Source organism: Denticeps clupeoides, chromosome 13 (genome assembly GCF_900700375.1).
Source record: "Denticeps clupeoides chromosome 13, fDenClu1.1, whole genome shotgun sequence".
NCBI lineage: Eukaryota > Metazoa > Chordata > Actinopteri > Clupeiformes > Denticipitidae > Denticeps > Denticeps clupeoides.
In genome coordinates this window covers 14741752-14760917 of record NC_041719.1, presented here as the reverse complement: position 1 = coordinate 14760917, position 19166 = coordinate 14741752, and the positions used below count along the sequence as shown (strand labels likewise).

General features: G+C 43.9%; 2 protein-coding genes across 3 annotated transcripts; both read right to left on the bottom strand.

Moving 5' to 3' along the window:
• Window positions 1–1869: 1869 nt before the first annotated feature.
• Window positions 1870–6436, bottom strand: ptger3 (prostaglandin E receptor 3 (subtype EP3)). The gene is made up of 2 exons (XM_029001259.1): window positions 5486–6436; window positions 1870–4645 (listed from the first exon to the last, which is right to left on the bottom strand). The coding sequence occupies exons 1-2, from the start codon at window positions 6335–6337 to the stop codon at window positions 4334–4336; spliced, it is 1164 nt and encodes a 387-aa protein (XP_028857092.1). The 5' UTR covers window positions 6338–6436; the 3' UTR covers window positions 1870–4333.
• A 2373-nt stretch (window positions 6437–8809) lies between these two features.
• Window positions 8810–14334, bottom strand: zranb2 (zinc finger, RAN-binding domain containing 2). 2 transcript variants are annotated; one of them, XM_029001775.1, is made up of 10 exons: window positions 14168–14333; window positions 13355–13407; window positions 13113–13221; window positions 12945–13027; window positions 11526–11602; window positions 11304–11447; window positions 9997–10145; window positions 9518–9610; window positions 9131–9289; window positions 8810–8922 (listed from the first exon to the last, which is right to left on the bottom strand). In XM_029001775.1, the coding sequence occupies exons 1-10, from the start codon at window positions 14221–14223 to the stop codon at window positions 8865–8867; spliced, it is 981 nt and encodes a 326-aa protein (XP_028857608.1). In that variant the 5' UTR covers window positions 14224–14333; the 3' UTR covers window positions 8810–8864. The 2 variants fall into 2 exon arrangements, with proteins under 2 accessions (XP_028857608.1, XP_028857607.1); XM_029001774.1 differs by lacking the exon at window positions 8810–8922 and having other exon boundaries at window positions 8968–9289; window positions 14168–14334.
• Window positions 14335–19166: the final 4832 nt, after the last annotated feature.

Here is a 19166-nt window from a genome sequence, read left to right as displayed (position 1 = left end):
TAGGCCTGCTATGATAAGTTATATTCTCTGCATCTCCACAACCAGCCATTAGTGTCTTTGTGAAAATGGAATACTAGTATGCATATTATGTATGATTTTCTGTTTTATCAAGGCATGCAAGAAGCACCAATTCCAACATAATACATTGTGACTAACATTTAATTGATAGTGAACATACTCTTATCCGTCTCCCAAGAAATTTCAAACAATAATTGTGCCTCACAGTACCTGGACGTAGATGGAATTTGAAAAAAAAAACAAAAGATTCCTCACAGCCAGTCCAAATTCCTGGTTGGAACTAACTGTGTCATAATTGGATTTAAACATCTGTGGAATGAGCAGTCACAACTGTTTTCCTGTTTCTCTGCTTATTAATTGCAGAAATAAAAATACGTTGGGGAACAAAGCATTTTTTTTCCGTCTGTGCCGTTTCTGTGGAGTTTCATCATATTATATTGGAAAAAGTATTTGGAGGTCAGTTTAGGGTCAGGCCGACAGATGCAGCGGGCTGCAGCGTGAGCAGGAGCAATTATGGTTTATTGTCCTTCCCCTCATTTCATTCAAGCCTCATGCTGGGACCACGTCCCGTTCCATGTACGTCTTAGGAAATTACTCAGCTACTGTAATTAAACAGGAGATGGACTATTAATTAATGAGCTAATTGTGTTCTTTGTGTGTGAGAGAAAGTGAACTGGGTGATTATGATGTTTTCTTTACGCTCATTATTGTATATTGCACATGATCAAGATAATTGCATAAGATGTTCAGATGAAGCATAAATTGTACATAAATTGTGAAAATTTTAAAACCATTGTTTTATGCGCATTCACTGGGAATTTGGTCACCATTAGCATAACATGCAGGGCACACAGCAATATACATTAAGACTATGGTCAATACAACATTACAAGACAAATAAACAACAACTGTTTTGTGATATATATATAAATATGAACATTAAAAAATGAGTTATTTTGGTTTAGAGCTTGAACTTTTTTGGTGTATAACGCTATGCAGATGCATAGAGATTATGCCCTACAATAGACAATAGACAGATGGACTAATTGTTCACGTGCAGAATGTCCACGGCCGCGGTCCCAGTCTGACGGAAATTGATCAGACCGTGAGGTAGATGGATTAAAGAGCACATACAGAGGAAATGGGTGTCATCACATCTTCACTGGAGTCTGAAACGAACTTTGAATGGCCTGGCAGAATTTGGCACAGGCATAACAGAATGGAACCAAAAGGAGCAGAACGACACAGCATCCCCCTTCACTACTGCTTCAGTAAAGAGCATAATGACCAGAGGTGATTATATTTTCTTCCCTGGAAGAAATACAACAGTTTCATATTAATAACAGATGAGTCTAATATGGCTATTTAGTTCCTCTTAAATGAATGTTTAATTGACATTATGTTATACGCCACACAACTCGGCATTAACGTATACAGTGGGGAAACCACACCAAGATGAAGATGGGGAAGATGACGGGATGCTTTACGAGGAGAAGAAGTGGGAGCTATTTTAGCTTCGGGGCTATTTTTCTGGGCCCGGCATTCATGCAGGTGTTTCTTTGACACGTTCCACAGGGGAAGCGGTGGCCTTTTCCACATTGCAAAACTGGTTCAGGGATAGTTTGAAAAACATGAAAAGAGTTCAAGGTGTTGACTTGGCCCCTGGGCCTCAACCGGCCAGAGCTATTTCGGGGACACTTGAGGGACCTGAACAAAACGAGGATGTGTGGCCGGTTGTGGAGTGCGATGTACATTAAAGAGCACAAGAGACCCAGCATACAGAGCTCTTCGTGAAAATGATTTAAGGTTTAATCAACACAGCGACAGAGAAGACAAGGCTGTACAGACGATCAAAAATGCAGTTCAAAAGTAACGCATGGACCTTGTGTGTTGCAGCAGTTCACACTTCCTTCCAAAACACAATAAAAATTTCACATTAAATCTGAAACAGAAACCTGTAAAGACCGATGAAGATTTAAGGCTCAGTTAAAAAAACAGACAACGAGTCAGTGCTGACCAAGCGAGCCCTTAATAAGGCAACAGTTTCATTACGGGCAGCAACAGGAGTGTTTTACGATTTTAACAAGCAAGTTCATTAGCAATATTCACACCGCAGAAAGAGAAATGATGATAATGATGATGATGTGGACTGCAGGATCACTATTCGGTCACAGTTTTACATTACATTCACTTTCCGTGGCAGGTAAGGACAGGTAATCAGGGGTGGATGAGATTCATGGGGAATCGATGCATAATGAAATGTGCAATGGAAAGGCAAGGCAAGCATCATTTAACACTTCAGACCGCAAGCAACCAGTGAGTATATATATATTATAGTATATATATATATATATAATATATATATTCCCCCTCAATAAATAAAATGCACTTTAAGCTCTCAAACATTTTTTTCAGCACCATCATGAGAGTAAAACATCATTACAAGAACAGCAGGACCAGGGAAGGAGAGAAAAAAAAAAAAAAAAGACCCAGCAGCAAATTGAGAAAGACACTGTGGTTTCAGGGTAAATGATCTGTTTTCTTTATACATTCAAGAGTATTATTTTACAAGGAAAATGTTAGTCATCTTAGTACTCTGTAATCCTGTGAGTGCATAATGGATTTTATGGTCAGGTCATTCCGAACCCAAAGATATCCACTCCCGGATGGAAAAACATTATTTTTATATATATCCCATATAAAAGTAGATTTTTATCATTTATTAACTGATGAGCAAACCATAAGAACAGTAACCGTAGAGATAAGGTAGAACCTCATGACAACTCAGCGATCACGTGACAACGCGTCCGCATGAGTTGGTGAAAAGTGATCTGGTCGCAGCTCCGCTTTAACAGGCGCCTCCCATTAGATGGGCTTGATGGATCCATCTTCACCGCCCCTCATCTAATGCAATGGCGACCCTTGACCTTCTGCTCCCACCCGCTCCGGGGGGCTAATCAAGTTGAGCACACCTGGAACGTGTGCACCCAACCTGGATAATCCACTTATATTTCACTAAATCCATTTCCTTCGAACTATGCGTGATATCGAGGTATTCCGGGCGACGGATGCTTTGTTTCCATGGCAGCGCGGCTACGCTACTAAATCACAGTGGACTCTGAGCTGGAACTGGTTTAAAGGGTAACGAGTGAGAGGTGACGCGGGGGCATGCATTCGCAACAGGATACTCTGCCCCCCCCCCCATCTAAAGCCCGGCGGCTGCAATCTAATTCCAATATTAGTGCGCCTCCCAGAAGAGGTTCAAGGCCACAATACAGTAAATCTGATTTAATGCTTTCTCGGACTTCTTCCCTCGTGCGAAAGCGGCTTAATCATCCTGCCATATGCAAATCTGAGCACAATTCGTTTGATTTTGCAGTCCATTATCTGTGGTGCACAGTCGCCCAGGAAATAATTGCTACACGGTGCTAATTCCTTTGTGAAATAAAGCCATTACACAAGTCATACTTTCTTAAAAAGCCCAATTTCTTGTATTTTCAATACTGGAAAGGTACCGTGTGTCCGAAGTGCTACCGACCTCAGGTGAAAGTTCGCCAAAACCCCTGCGGCGTTGCAGTTTGGCTTGTGTATGTGAAGTAACACATACAGAAACATATATTCTTCTTATAAAACGCTGAACAACAAAGGCCCATAAAAAAGGCTACGACTCCATGTAAATGACGTGCACCAGTAGGGGCCACATGGTGGCACCGCGGTTAGCCTCCCAATGCCAGAAGTCGAACTCGCGACTCTAAATTGGCCATAGGTGTGAGAAGGGGATGGTCAAGGGACCCACTCCAAGCCCAACCCAGATCTGGCTTGATGCGCCCGTACTTGAGGTACAGGTTTTGGAATGATGAATAACCATTATGATCATTTTGTACAAAAATATATGTAAATAATACCCCAAAAAATGAACAAACTCCACATTGCACGTGCTTAAAAACAGCGACCAAATGAATGAAGTTTTCATGGGTATTCTCACAGTACTGTATCTATCTCAGCACGCTGGCGGGGAACCTGACCAAGATTTTGAATGTTGATGGATCAGGGTCCTTGATAAGTGAAGTTTTTGAACTATGAAAGCGGAGAGATTTGATTGGTTAAAGAGTACAGTCAGAGGCTGGTGTGGTCATTGCATTTGCAAAGTGTCCGTCCTTCTAAACTAAAGCAAAGCCATGTGTCCAGGAAGTAAAGAAACCGTGTAAATACTGTATATATCATCTTCCAGTTCTTCAGTGGCCGACCAGTTTGGGGATACTTACCAATGCACCATAATTAATAAAATGCTTGATGACATTATTCCACTTGTCATTTACTGCTTCTGAGAACCGTTCAGGTCGACGGCTTCCTTGTTGAGTGCGTCTAGGGCCGGCTGGGTTTCCTTCTGTCCATCGACGGAGCAGTTGGACACGGCACTGGCTACTTGGCAGAACTTCCGAAGAAGGATCTCTCTCAGGAGCAGATACACCCAGGGGTCCAGGATCTGGTTGAGGGAGGCCAGGCGGATGGCTATGAGGAAGAAGTTGCAGTCCATCTGTATGTCCCGACTGTGGCGGGAAGAAGCTCTCGCTGGCTTACAGTGATGAGAGGACATCTGCGTTGAGATCATTTTCAACATCAGTATCTGGGAACGAAACGTTGGAAAGGTTAATCTCGGGGGGGAAACCGGAGAACCTGGAGGAAGCCTGCGCGGAGACGGGGAGAGCATGCCACAGACAGGGTTTAGGTTTGGATTCCTTCCCATCTTTGGGTGTTCCTGTTCCTGTTTAAATGTACCCTCAAATGGGACGCAAAATGAAATTGAGGACACAAAAGGACACAAGCGCTTGCCTTTCGGATGAAGTGAATTCATGACGCGGTGCGTCTGGAGGGAGGAATGGCGTTTATTTCGTGCAGAGCTCCCACTCGGCTTTCCCCTAGTGCCAGGGTGGAAAATAAAATAAAAAAACTGAGGACAAGCCAATCTACTTAGGTAAGATCATCATGGGAACCCAACGCAGAGAAGAAGAAGAAGAAGAAGAAAAAGAAAAAAAAAACCCATCCCAGATCCCAGTTCAGTTCAATGAAGGCGTGAGACTGTCAGCCAGATTCCAGCCAATAACTAGAATGGATGGGAGGACGGTCTGGGTTCTTTCTTTCTTTCTCCATCTTTCTTTCTTTTGTTGAAAGTATTGAAAAATGATACCGTGCATCGTGCCAACACCACCAATTATTTAGACAGACTGCTTCTCTAGATCTTCAGTATGGACCTTTGGTTCACCCTTTTTTTTCATTTGCATATAGTTTCTCCAGGTTCTGAGCTGCTAGTCAGAGAGCAAAGTATTTTTTGGTATTTATTGCATTTGCAAAGAAACATTTCTCTCTTGACACTGGGATCAATAAAACTCCGACGTAGCCGATACTTTTAGCCATTATTAAAGTATAAGGAAGGTAGAGCTGGACAGAGGACCTCCTCGCCACTCACCAGCAGCGGGGACCAGCAGACCAGCAGGACGCACATGATGCCCATGAGCTGGATCACGGTCTCCGCGGTCCGACGCTCCCACTGCCTGGACGCCTGCGAGGAGCTGGGCTTCGTCCTGCAGCGGAGCACCAGGGAGCGGATGGTCACCACGTTGCAGGAGAACGTCACCGTCAGCGAGAAGATGCCCAGGCCCGCGAACGTGGTGGCGAAGAAGGCGTTCCCCGCCGCGTCGCTGTCCCCGGTGCTGATGAAGCACCACGTCCCCGGCCACTGCAGCGCGTACCGGCCGACGCCGGCCACGGGCAGCAGGGCGAACAGCAGCGCCAGGCACCAGATGACCGCCAGGACCTGCTTGGTGACGCTGGTCTTCATGTGGTTGGAGTACCAGTGGGGGACCGTGATGGCCAGCGCCCTCTCCACGGCCATCGCGCTGGCCAGGAACAGGGAGCAGAGTCCGAAAGTGGTCATGCACGCCCCGAAGAAGGCGCACAGGGTCCCCGTGGGGTCCACCTGCTCCCACCTGAGTCCGGCTCGGTACACCGAGATCACCACCGGGCTGGTGAGCAGCTGGCCGAACAGGTCGGCCAGCGCCAGGGAGCCGATGCACAGCAGGAAGGACTTCTTCCTCAGGTTCTCCTTCTTCCTGTACGAGCTGTAGACCAGCAGGAGCGCCAGGCAGTTGCCCACCATCCCCGTCACCATCATGGTGATGGGATAGGCGACGGAGACCGACCTGCAGCCGCCGGTCCGGGACGAGTTGTCCCCGCGAAGAGTCCGGGACGAGTTGGGCTCCAGCATCGTCCCGAGAGAGGAGTTGGAGGGGTCGCACTCGGCGGAGGAGGAGGTGGTCATCCTCTCCCGGACACTCGGGGTCCTGCAGGCACCAGGGACCGCATCCTCCAACGCGAACTTTCCAGCCCTGAGCGCGCGCCCGCGAGCGCGCGTCCGGCACGCGACTTTCAGCGCAGAGGCGGGACTTTACGCGCGCAACAGGAGCGGCCGTCCCGTCAAAGTCCGCATTTTCCATCTACAACTACACAACGTGCTTCCATCTACAACTACACAACGCGTAAAGGTGCTTCCATCTACAACTACACAACGCGTAAACGCGCTTCCATCTACAACTACACAACGCGCTTCCATCTACAACTAGACAAAGTGCTTCCATCTACAACTACACAACGCGCTTCCATCTACAACTACACAACGCGTAAAGGTGCTTCCATCTACAACTACACAACGTGCTTCCATCTACAACTACACAACGCGTAAACGCGCTTCCATCTACAACTGGACAACGCGTAAAGGAGCTTCCATCCAAAACTACACAACACGCTTTCATCTACAACTACACAACGCGTAAACGCGCTTCCATCTACAACTGTACAACGCGTAAAGGAGCTTCCATCCAAAACTACACAACGCGTAAACGCGCTTCCATCCACAACTACACAACGTGCTTCCATCTACAACTACACAACGCGTAAACGCGCTTCCATCTACAACTGGACAACGCGTAAAGGAGCTTCCATCCAAAACTACACAACGCGTAAAGGCGCTTCCATCTACAACTACACAACACGCTTTCATCTACAACTACACAACGCGTAAACGCGCTTCCATCTACAACTAGACAACGCGTAAAGGAGCTTCCATCCACAACTACACAACGCGTAAAGGAGCTTCAATCCACAACTACACAACGCGTAAAGGTGCTTCCATCTACAACTACACAACGCGTAAAGGAGCTTCCATCCACAACTACACAACGCGTAAACGCGCTTTCATACAAAACTACACAACGCGTAAACGCGCTTCCATCTATAACTACAACTACACAACATATAAAGGCCCATCGACCAGTTGGTTCTGGTGGCGGTTCCATTAACTTCATTAAACTGGCAGAACTGGGAGGTGGTCCAAACAAACGACCAGACGCAGACAATTAACACAAACCCATAAATAAGTGGATCTGGAAAACCGCAATAAGAACTAAAAGTGGCGTATTTTATATACATGGACTAATAATAACCAAAACAATAAAATCTCCCTATTATATAGCCTTTGTCACTAATCCAGAGTTAGGTATATAATGTTAACTTAAAATGACAATCAAATGGAGAGTACGTTTATACGTATATTTACGTACGTATTCTGCACATCAGGTGATTATATATATATATAAAATAGAAAATGTCATTTCCACAGGAATGATGTTAGATTTAATACTGAATAAGCCTATATAACGTGTTTCTGGATTGGACGTAGAGTGCTTTTGATTAATTTTTTGTTCAATGACTTCATAATCTCCCGGGGGAAGCATTCTCAGAACCTCCCTGCCTCCCTCTGTAGATGCCGCTCTTCAGGGCGAGTAAACTGAGAACAATGTGGTGGGGGTCCAGCCCAACAGCACCTCTGGTGTAAAGAGTGGGTAGGTGTCCAGTCAATAAATAATAATAATAATAAAAAAAACGAATAAGTAAATGAACGGTTTCTCTCGTCCACCAGACCCGGGCTGGCAAATATAATCACGACTCAAAACCAAAATGGAAGATTAATCAGGGTTTTTTTTTTATTTTCTTACATTGTAATTTTTAGAAACAAAATGACATATCTTCACATTTTCATACTCCTGTCACTGGGAACCTGATATGTTTGAAACTATACTGCGCACACGATTTTCTCTACAAAGGAAAGTGGACATTTATTAAGACAAAATGCCCCAGTGAAGCTTCAGGAAAGGCCTTCACAACAGAAGTTACCCCAACAAATTCACCAGCTTTACCAAATACAAAGGGAAAAAAAAAAAAAAAAAAAGGGGCAGGACTCAATTTATGTAAACGATGAAGTTGCAAAATTGGAGGAGGAGGGAAAAAAAAAAATACTTACCTTAAATCTTACACATAAAGATGGACAATTAATCAAAGCCTTTCGATACTTGTATTATTATTTAAGGGTAGCAGGTTTAACTGGGATACAATTCAGTTAATTTTGCCAACAAAATTCTATTGCATTAATAACTAATGAGTGAAAATTAAAAAGTACATTGTTTCAGCTGATGACACTTATTTAATGACCGCTGCACGGTTCCACCAGATGAGTAGAACATTGAAGCGAACTTTTCAGTGATCCCACAATGCCTCACTCAAACCGTACAAGTTGCACCACTGCAGGGCAGAAAACGTTTATGCTGAAGACGTCTTGCGTGGCCCACACAACGCTTCTCCTTTTGAAGACGTTATTTTTATGTGGCTTAAGAGATGCCAATAATATCTGGGAGGGTTTTTTGTTTTTTTGCATTGCATTGCATTTTCCACATTTTTATAAACACAACATGCAGGTGCTCTATAACCTTTACAATATGGTCACAGCATGTGTTTTATTTCTTTTTAGAACTTGAGCCTGAATGGGAGGATCCAGATGACGAGCCTCTGCGTCTGAAAGGGGGAGGGGGGGAGAGAAGAGGGGAGGGGGGGGGGGGCAAAACATGCAGTTCAGTAACCAGAACAAAACCATCTTTTCTGTGACATATGTTAAGTGCTGTAAGTGAACAGGTGGGCCACGCCCACCAGCAATTTCAATGAACGGTGATAATGGAAACCAAAACAATGAGTACACCATGTGGTGTTCCACAGAAACCCAAACCTTTCAGATGACTGAGATCTAGAGCGTCTTTTTTTCCGGTCGCCAGACGAAGACCTGGAGCGGCTCCGTTTCTGGCCTCTTTCTGGTGAGGACGAGGGGGAACGAGAGCGAGACCCCTTCCTTGGCGAGGACGATCCCTTTCGTGACCTGGAGCTGGATCTTTTAGAGGGAATATATCAGAGAAATTCAGAGATGTACTCTCTCTTAATTTGGGGATGATTGCGATATCTTCACATTACCAAATGAAAAAAAATTGTTGTACATGTACAAAAGAAAAAAAAAAAAAAAAAAAAGCCAAATTTTGTGGTGTAAGGTTTAAAATTTCTCTCTCAAGCTCTGGACCACTCCCATCCAGACTCTGGGGAGGGTGAGGGTCACCTCATTCACCTGGAACGAGACCTGCGAGAGCGGCCGTTGTCTTGAGAGCTGGAGCGAGACCTAGACCTAGATCTGGAGCTGGATGAGCTTCTGGACCGAGACCTGGAAGACACACACATGCATGCACACGCACACAGATTTTCTAGAGTGGAACATACTACTTTTTTTTTTTTTATAAACAAACCCACATATTTCCAAAAAAATCAACTACATTAGTCTACAAACTCAGTAACAATGCACAGGCAGCACCACAAAACAAAGGAAAAAATATTAAGAATATTACCATGCACATATTTACAATTAACACATTTTATTAGACTAAAACACTCTCTCTACAATCTCCAAATATATTGACCATAATTACACTAATAAAACCGAAAGGCACAACAAAAATAAACAGGAGGTGATGGGTGGAAATGATTCTGAAGGAAAAGTTGAGCTGATACTGACATTTTTCCTGGCGTTACCCTTGACCTGTACCCTTTTACCTGGACCTGGACCGTGAGCCAGAGCTGGATGAACGGGAAGAGGAGCGGGATGATCCGGAGCGGCTCCCTTTTTTCTCGGCAGCCTTCTCCTCGTCGCTGGCATCCAGGTCATACTTGGACAGATCAGCATCGTCGTCTTCATCGTCATCCTGTAACAGCCGCGTAGAAAATTCAGCTGACGATTGTGGAATACTGTGATGGTCTGTTTCCGTAGACCTGCTAGTGTAGCACTAACTGGTGAAACGCTTGCTGTCTACCTGCAGACTATTCACAGTGACCATGATGACTTCGGTCCCAAGTGTCTGTCCCTCAACCACACAATCAGCTTTTAATCCTCTACAAGCCTTCTGTCTATAGAAGGTTCCTCATGAAATGATGCAAAGCGCTGAGTAGGGAAGATACTGGCCAATTATCTGCAAAGTGACCTTACGTGCAGCGATTGTGACAAATCCATGCACTGTGCAGTCCACCGTCAGTAGAACAAGCAAAAGCCTGAAAATCAATACTACGGCAACTCAAAGATGGAATCATAGCAATCTGCGTGAACAAAGTCAACGTCCTTCCAAGGTCCTTCGTCTCATCCTCCTGGCACGCACTCGCCAGAACTAGCCTGCACTGGGAACAATGGATGGAATCCGATCAACAAGGTTAACTGATCGGCTTTACTTGCTGGGATGAAGGGTGTGGTGTGTACAGAGATGATCTTTATTACGTGGATTTATCAGAATTTTGATGTTTTGTTTGCTCCCCTCATAATGTGATCACCGCTACGTAACCAGCATTAAAGATGGAGCTCTGTGTCAATTAAAGGTCACCTGATTGTGTAAATTGTGCCACTGCTACACACACCAGACCTTTTATATCAGTCTTATTGGTCTCCTAATACGGTGTCTTTTTTTTTTAATTCAGCCGTGGTGCAGAATTACAGCCACTTTGATGCAGTCACACAGTGAGATTACCCAGGACGCGCCGTTTCGGCGTCTGTAGATTTAAATGCAGATGAGGAGGAGAGAGGTCTATAGAAGTTGAGGGGGCATTCGCGGAAGTGGCATCATCAACACCATTCCCCGACCACAATGTTTGCCGCAAAAAGGAAGCAGTTTCTGCGTTTTTCCAGAAAACAATTAACTAGCCCACGTTTGGAAGCAATGATGGTTGGTTGAGTAACTATTTTAGGGAAAAAAGCATGAGAAACGGGTGGTAACCTTTCCCCTTGTGACAACATAAGGGAACAAATTTAAAGGACCTTTAAAAATGCACCCAGTGCTGCAAGGCACAAAAGATTTTTAGATTATGGGTTTTCTTACATCCAACTTGTATTTTGAGAGATCGCCTTCTTCATCGTCATCTTCCTCCTCCTCCTCACGGTCATCTTTCTCTGGTTTCTTCTCATTCTCTTTGGTACTGCCTGCAACGTTCTTCCCACGGTACTTTTTCTTTTTACGGCCAAACTGTCAAAGAACGTCAAGTAAAAATACATTTTAAAAAATTCATCTCTATGAAAGTAAAAAAAAAAAAACAGCTCTTACCTCATCATATTCACCATCAGATTCTTCTCGCTCTATGTACTCCACATTTTCCCGCTCATTAAATCCTCCACCATAGCCTAGTAAAATAATTAAGCTGTAATCATTAATTAATTCAGGTAATTATGCATTATAATTAGCTTTAACTCTTGCATATGTTTTCAGTGGAGTTATTTCAAAGACTAGAGCTACAAATTTACAGGTCAAACCATGCTTATAATGAAAAGCTTATGGTAAAGATTCAGGTAGCAGATCGTTTTTAACCCCCGTCCTGGTCTGTCAGAAACACCCAGACTGACTTCAGAGCAAGGAGTTATAAGAATAGTTTAGATAATTGGGGTATGAACCGGTCATCTAGTTCAAAAGTGAGTTACCATTTTGTTACCTTAACTGGTCTCATGATTCTTATAAAATCAATATGTTGCCATGCATCCCATAAATGTATCTACATTACTTCATGTGATGCTTTCAAAAACAAGAGTTAAGGTTTTGCTCACCCGTGTGGACGCTTTCATTTGCTACAAAAAGCAGAAAAACTGTCGCAGTGAGTCTGCGCTCATCTGACCCGGCCTTTTCCTGTCATATGTGGAGTCAGGTGAACGCGGTCTAAACGGCGACAGTTTGTCAGCTCATTGGACCGAACCTAAAGCCGCTTTCAGATTAAAGACTGGCAAGTTCAGCTTCTTCGAAAATATGCCACAGTGCACAGCAGTAAAAAGTTCAGCAAATTTCAACTTTGCCGCCAGAAAATAATTAAGCAATGTTTTTATGATATAAATCGATTATGTTCTGCACGGTGTCGAAACAGCATCATTATGCATTGATCATAAGAGATCTTTTTTTGTTGTTTTGCTGGTCTTATTGGTCCCCTAATACTGTATCTGAAGCCTCTTTCTGAAATTCAGCCATGATTCACAATTACAGCCACTTTGATCCAGTCCCACAATGAGATTTCCCCGGACGTGCCATTTCTGTGTCCGTAGCTTTAAATGCTAATAAGGAGGAGAGAGGCGGGACGAGGAGGAGAGCAGCCTACAGAAGTTGAGGGAATTTGCAGAAATTACATCAACACCATTTACCGACCACAATGTTTGGAGCAGACAGGAGGTTGTGTCTGTTTCAAAAAAATTGAATTAACCCGCTGGTTCTTCAGTCTCATGTGATGGAACTTAAAAATACATTAAAATCCAATCACAGTGCAACTACCATGCTTTGCACGTTTGGAAGCCATGAGGGTCGGTGGAGTTACTTTTGAAGGGGAGGGGTAGGAAATTCTCTGGGTGGACAAAGCATGAGAAACGGGAGGTAACCTTTCCACTTGTGACTAGATAAGGGGAGAAATTCCAGATCCATTCGTCTGATCTACCAATCTCTTTCATTTCAACACCCCTAGAGTTACCACCCAATATAACACCCACATACCTGTTCTCTCCTCAAGTTTGGCATATTTTGGAGTGTTGCACATATTACACTCGGACCTTCTGGCCCAGTTTACATTTCCACACCTGAAAAGAACAACAATACACATTACAGTGACCGGCATTTACACTCTGTTACACGCTACTATTCAGCTCTACCCTCGGCACCCACGTTTTACACTGCCAGTCGTTGGCGCTGAAGAGACCTCGGCTTTTCTCCGCAAGGGTCTTCCCGATTTCTGTCCCGCCAGACTTCATCAACTTGGCCTCTGTTGTTTTTTCTGTTTCAGAGAAAACGGGGATCATAAGGAGAAAAGTTGCATACTAAGAAGATGAATATATATACATACATCCATATATATACACACACACACATATACAATATATATTGTGTTAGCCAAAGTGATCAGTTACCTCGTCCACATCTGTTACAGCTGGTTCTTCTGGCAAAATTAACATTGCCACACCTAAGAGGAAATTTGAGAAAGAATATTTTTTAAACTTATTTGCATACATATACATTGCCGGAAATATCTGGCATGCAGCAGTTAATTTTATGGTTTTATCAGCTTAATGGAATGTTCTGGATTACAGTTTAAATTCAGGCGGAACACACACTGCGTTTCATTTCGACTTCTCTCATCACGCTCATAACGCGTCCTCCGCTTATTTATTACCGAGGACGCGTTACGACCGTCCCTCGCCGCCTGCGTGTAGCCGCGGGCCTCGCTAGCCAGCTAACTAACCAGCGCAGCCGCGACAGCCACGACACTCGTCCGCACGATCCGACTGGACCGCGGTTACGTTTAACACGCGTCTCAAAGCCCCAAAAAAGCAGCCCGCGGTGTTTACTCCGCAGCCGCGTACACGCAGGCTACGCAGACGAAACGATGGAGAAACTAGCGAGCTAACTAGCTAACTTAGCGGCCACACGCCACCAGCGCAGAGGACACAAAAACCACGCGCTAAGGGGACAAACCCCGAGGTGAGCAGACGACGACGTTACATATTGGCCCGTTTCCACGCGCGGGTTCTAATACATTTTTTTATATATATATAAATGTCAGGGTCTGACGGCTAATTGTCAGCACGAGTTCACTAGCGAGCTAGCGGGGCGCACGTCAGCGTTTATTCGCGCTGCGTGCGCCGAACAAACACCGACGATGCGAAGTGGCGGGTGTCGCAGAACACGCTCGGGTTTTCACCTCGAACAGCAACTTTTCTTACTTTTTATCGGGGCAAATCCAGTCCCCGTCGCTCACACGGAAACTCTTGCCCGACATTTTCGTGCCTGCGCGAAGACCGACGTTGCCAAGTATGGGTCGAAAAACACCCCGGCGACCAATGAAAGGCCGCTTAAAAAAACCAGTCCGTCCCAGAGCCTGCCAAACCTCCGACGGCGCTTCAAATGCAATTTCTTTCCAGTTACGCAATATATTCCACATGTAAGGCCACATTTCTTTCCTCGAGTTGAGGGAACGATTGCTCTCCGCCTTTATCAACAAGCCATCTACATTTTCGATCGTTTTAGAGTGTACGGGACGTAAATATTTAATGGAAACTTTTATTTCGAAGGACAAATATAGCGGCAGGACCTCAATCTGGCAACACTGGTGCAGAATAGTGACTTTCACAGCCTGTATGAGACCCTGCAGTTTTACCACGACTAATTGTGCCTGAGTCATTTTTAATAGCACATATTTTTGTACACACACACACATACAGATATTTAGTTTCAGATCAACATTCCACTTATTTGTAATAATGGTGATAAAATGTACTGATTTTATCATATACCACAAATAGTCATTAAAGGAACAAAAAGGAAACAACTTTCTTTCATATAGATATAATTTTAATAATTCAGGGAAAATAATTCGAAAGTACTGCTAGACTGATGAGCTACCTGCTTTGTAGTCCAAAGCATCTCTGTGTATTTCAGAGCTTCATATTTTACCATCATGCAGCTAAAGTTCCTTTAGAGGTTCATTCAAACCATCCCAGCTTTCTTGGGGAAGAGGTCAGCTTAACGCTCATCCTTTTATTACTGTGCATATCCCTTTCAAACAGAAAAAAAACCCATCAAGACTGCCACCCACTGACATACTTTCAGGGCACTTCAGTGAGTCTGGACACATTTTCTACTGGGCTTTTGACAAGAGGCTTCTCCTCCTTTTCTGAATGCATCTGAAGACATCCGGCTTCTGCCAGAGCTGGTGCCAGACGAGATTCTCATGCATACTTCAGCACTGTCACTCCTTCTCTGGTCCCTCGCAAGACGTGGCTGAATAAAATCCTACAGATCCTCTAGGTTCTAGATTCCACTCTGCCCTGTTTGGCACAATTACCGTCTGTTCATCTGTCCAACTTTCGCCGCATCTGCTTTTCCGTTTTAACATAAATGACCAGACAGGACGACTATGAGTTAAGGACAGTGACAAAGTGATTTCAGGCTAAATTAGGCAAAAAAAAAAATAATTCCAGTTTAATCCAAAATGATAAAGATACAGCTGAAAATGTGCACTAAACAAATATGCCACATGCATATTTGAAGATATTGTCTATTGTAAGTCCTGTCTCCATTGTGTCTAGGGAGCTTTGGGTGGTGCTGAGTAATTAGCTTCAAGTATTTTGCTTTCCGTCAACTGACCACTAGATGGCAATTACACTGTTCCAAATAATGTCATTTCATTCACTGGCTCTCAGCTGCATGTCCCCCGCCCGCCGCGCAGAAAGAATTCAGTGGGGTTCCAAACAGGATTCCAAAGAAATGTTCATCTTATTTCTAAGTGGGAGTTTCTATGAAAACATTTTGCTTGGAAATGAAAGTGACTGGGAACGGGGTTTTTTATTTGTGGCTTGGCAGTGGGGCGGAGAAGACTGGGAGCAGATGGAACGGGGACATACCTCTGACTGGTACCTCTCAGTCCTGTGGAGATGCAGACAGCAGGCCTGAGCGTTCCTCCGAAAGCACAGAGCTGTTCTTTTTTCCCCTTTTTTCGGCGCCAGGCCGACACTCAGCCAGAGGTCCCAGTCACAGCTGCTCTTCAACCCGGGAGCCGCGGGGCTCACTGTGCTTTCAAACAGTGTTTTTAATAGCTAAATCTCGGTCCAAGGATTTGTGATTTATGGCACACGGTCTGATTAAGTGTAAAGTAACAGAACTGGTTTCATTTCAAGCTGCAAGCTGAAAAAAAAAACCCCAACAACAACAGAACTGAGATCTGAGCAGCACGCTGGGTGGCTGAGCAGGATGTGAATTTCTAATGCTGCATTAGTGGCCATCTCTCATCACTACAGTGATTATATGTGCCATTCCAAAATGCGAGGAGGCAGAAGGACCACTCGGGCAGCCTCTTGCGAATCTCACTAAAGCTTTCTACACTCTAGAAACCATAAAATGTATTTTTTCGTAGAGATAATTCTCAGGCCATGTATAAGTTAAATATTTCAGCTAGGCTTAATTTGGGGCTTAGGTTGGACTGATAATATTGACAGACATGCAGCACGCTCCACAGAAGGAAACTCGAATCCAACATGAAATGCATCAAAAACGGCACAGAGTAAAAAATCAATATGTGGTTATTTCCCCAACAACTGTCATGGCTTTGATAGTGCTGCACTCCCTTTGCACCTCATCGCTTTTGTTGTACAGGTCTAAACTGACAGAAATACATTATAAACCCTAAAACAAAGGAACAAGAGAGTAAGTGACTCCAACTCACACTTGCATTTAGTGGTGAATTTAGCACAGTGAGAGTGAAATGTGTCCTCTGCCTTTAACTATCACCCTTGGTGAACAGTGGGCAGCCATGACAGGCGCCCGGGGAGCAGTGTGTGGGGACGGTGGCACCTCAGTGGCACCTTGGCGGATCAGGATTTGAACCCTCAACCTTCTGATTGTGCGGCCTCTTCTTTAACCACCACCACTGCCCCAGTGTAACATAATGATAAAGGTCCAGTCATTGAACTTAAGGACTATTTTCACAATCTATTTTCACAATCAGGACGCTCCATCTAGTGGTGCTTCCTCATATTCCATTAAACGCAATGGGCACTATTTTCATATCGGCAACAAGCGCTCTAAGCACAGCTCTTGTTCGCAAGTGCAAGGTTAAAGGCGTTCTCAAGATTTACATGAACTAATAAATAGTAATAAAAAAGCTAGGCAGTTATCTGTTTCTTAAAGAAGCCAAACTCACTAACCTTTTTGCTGGTGCGTATTTCTCTCACCCAGAACAAACCAGTTTGTAAAATGTGTCCAGTATTCCTTATGTGCCTTTGTAATATATATATTTTTTCCATATTAACGATACATGATAACGAATTTTTCACGAGCTTTTTAACCACCCTTTAATTACTGATCATGTGCTGTTGCAGTAAAATCTTCAATCTGCCATATTTTAACGGCAGGCGATGGAAAACGCCCATGAGTAAGCGGGCGCCCGAGCCTGCATTAGTAAAATGTCACTGACCCTCATATTGCCGGACACCGGTGTGCATAAATCCAAGACCAGTTTAATGGAAATACAAAATACTTCATCCCATACTTCAATTTACTGTACCTCAATATCCAAAAGCTGCAAAAACTACATGGGGCTTGAATAAATTCCTTCACCACCCCTCGCCAGACGCGTCCAGCCGATGTCTTCTACTCCAGTCACATCCTGTGTTGGCTCGAGATGCCGTTGTTGTTCCTAAAATATGACTGGCAAGCACATTTCAGCCACATCAACAATGAAAATTCCGGGACGGTTACGGCACATTGCGTTTAAATATCCATGAGACACTTTCCATTATCTAGAAAGAGGCAGACAATTACATAGTATTGATCTTACGTACTTTAAGAATAAAAAGTCTTGACAGGTTTGTGACATCATGCGCCCATAACAGCTGTCTTCTGCTCAAGGTTCCTCTGGCTTGTTTACTGCTCTGAATACCATTTTTTTTTTCACGGGCAGAGTTTGTTGTCATCAAGCCCTCCTGTTTGATCGTGATCAAAAAAAAAAAAAAACGATCATCAAAACAGTTCAAAATATCGAGAACAAAAAAAAAATGTGTTTGTTCAAAACTCTGGAAACCTTTCTTCTGGAAGCAAGACGAACTGAATGAATTAGTCATGAGGGTGAGTCTCCTTTGTGTTCTTTCTCACATGATGTTCTCCAAAGTTAAACAGAAAAGATGCTGGGGGGTGGGGGGTGGGAAGGAACTGAGTTATTACAGCACACAGCAGCTTGAAGACTGGTGTGATCTGCTTTCGTAGGGCTTTTATTTTGCTGCTCTCCCAGCGCCGCATATTCAATAATCATACGTTTGGTCAGCAGCACTAATTACCGAAATCGTTTGTGTGAGTGAATGAAGTTGCGGTCCAGTGGACGTAACAAAACTAATCCGGCGCTCATTCACGCTTGGAAGTTCCACCTCTCGCGCTTGGCTGCCTCATTTACAAGCCGCAGCAGCCATAGTGGTATGGACGCCCTTTGCAAATCACCAGATGGTGGGAGCTTTTCTAGTGAAAATCCTGCTGAAGGTGTCTGTGTGTGTGTGTGTGTGTGTGTGTGTGTGTGTGTTTGGCGCCCTCCCCTTTTTGACATCCTAATTATAGAGGCATGCAGTCCAACATTCCCTGGGGAAAAAATGTGAGAATATTATAACACTATATATTGAAATATCTGGAATTCAAACGTTCAACATGTAGCCAACAACAAGTGAATACAAATTTGTCCTTTAAGAATATTACAAAAATTTAGTAGGATTCAGAGAGAAAAATGAATAATGAGCAAACAAAGATACCCTTCACCAGGTTGGACATGGACCTAGAAGAGAGCTTATATTAAGCAACCCGTGTTCTGTGTCCCCCTAGCCAATCAGCAAGCACACATTACAGAATGTGCCAAAAATAAAATGACCTTGATTACTGCCTAAACATTTAAAAATGACCCTAAACCTATAACACCCCTAACTAGTAAACATGAAGACTGAATCTACACCATTACAAATGCATTACCCTACAGTGAACTTGTAGACTACACATCATTGTAACTTTAGACTTTACTTTATTAGTTTGTCAACTGGGTACCTGTTTGTACAAATAGGTACAAACAGGTACCTTGAAATCCAATAGTAGACTGTAGTTCAGGCAAGTGTTGTGTTCTTTCCAGTCACAATCATGTCCAGGGCCGGTTCTAGACAGCCATATATGAGGGGCGTGGCCAGAAATGTGAAG

Excerpts from the sequence above, each read along its gene's own strand:
- ptger3 (XM_029001259.1), bottom strand. The coding sequence starts at position 6,337 with ATGACCACCTCCTCCTCCGCCGAGTGCGACCCCTCCAACTCCTCTCTC. Across the intron at positions 4,646-5,485 it reads TCTGCTGGTCCCCGCTGCTG|ATACTGATGTTGAAAATGAT; the intron begins GTGAGTGGCGAG and ends TTTCGTTCCCAG.
- zranb2 (XM_029001774.1), bottom strand. The coding sequence starts at position 14,223 with ATGTCGGGCAAGAGTTTCCGTGTGAGCGACGGGGACTGGATTTGCCCC. Across the intron at positions 13,028-13,112 it reads AACGACTGGCAGTGTAAAAC|GTGTGGAAATGTAAACTGGG; the intron begins GTGGGTGCCGAG and ends TGTTCTTTTCAG. Across the intron at positions 11,603-12,944 it reads CAAACTTGAGGAGAGAACAG|GCTATGGTGGAGGATTTAAT; the intron begins GTATGTGGGTGT and ends TTATTTTACTAG.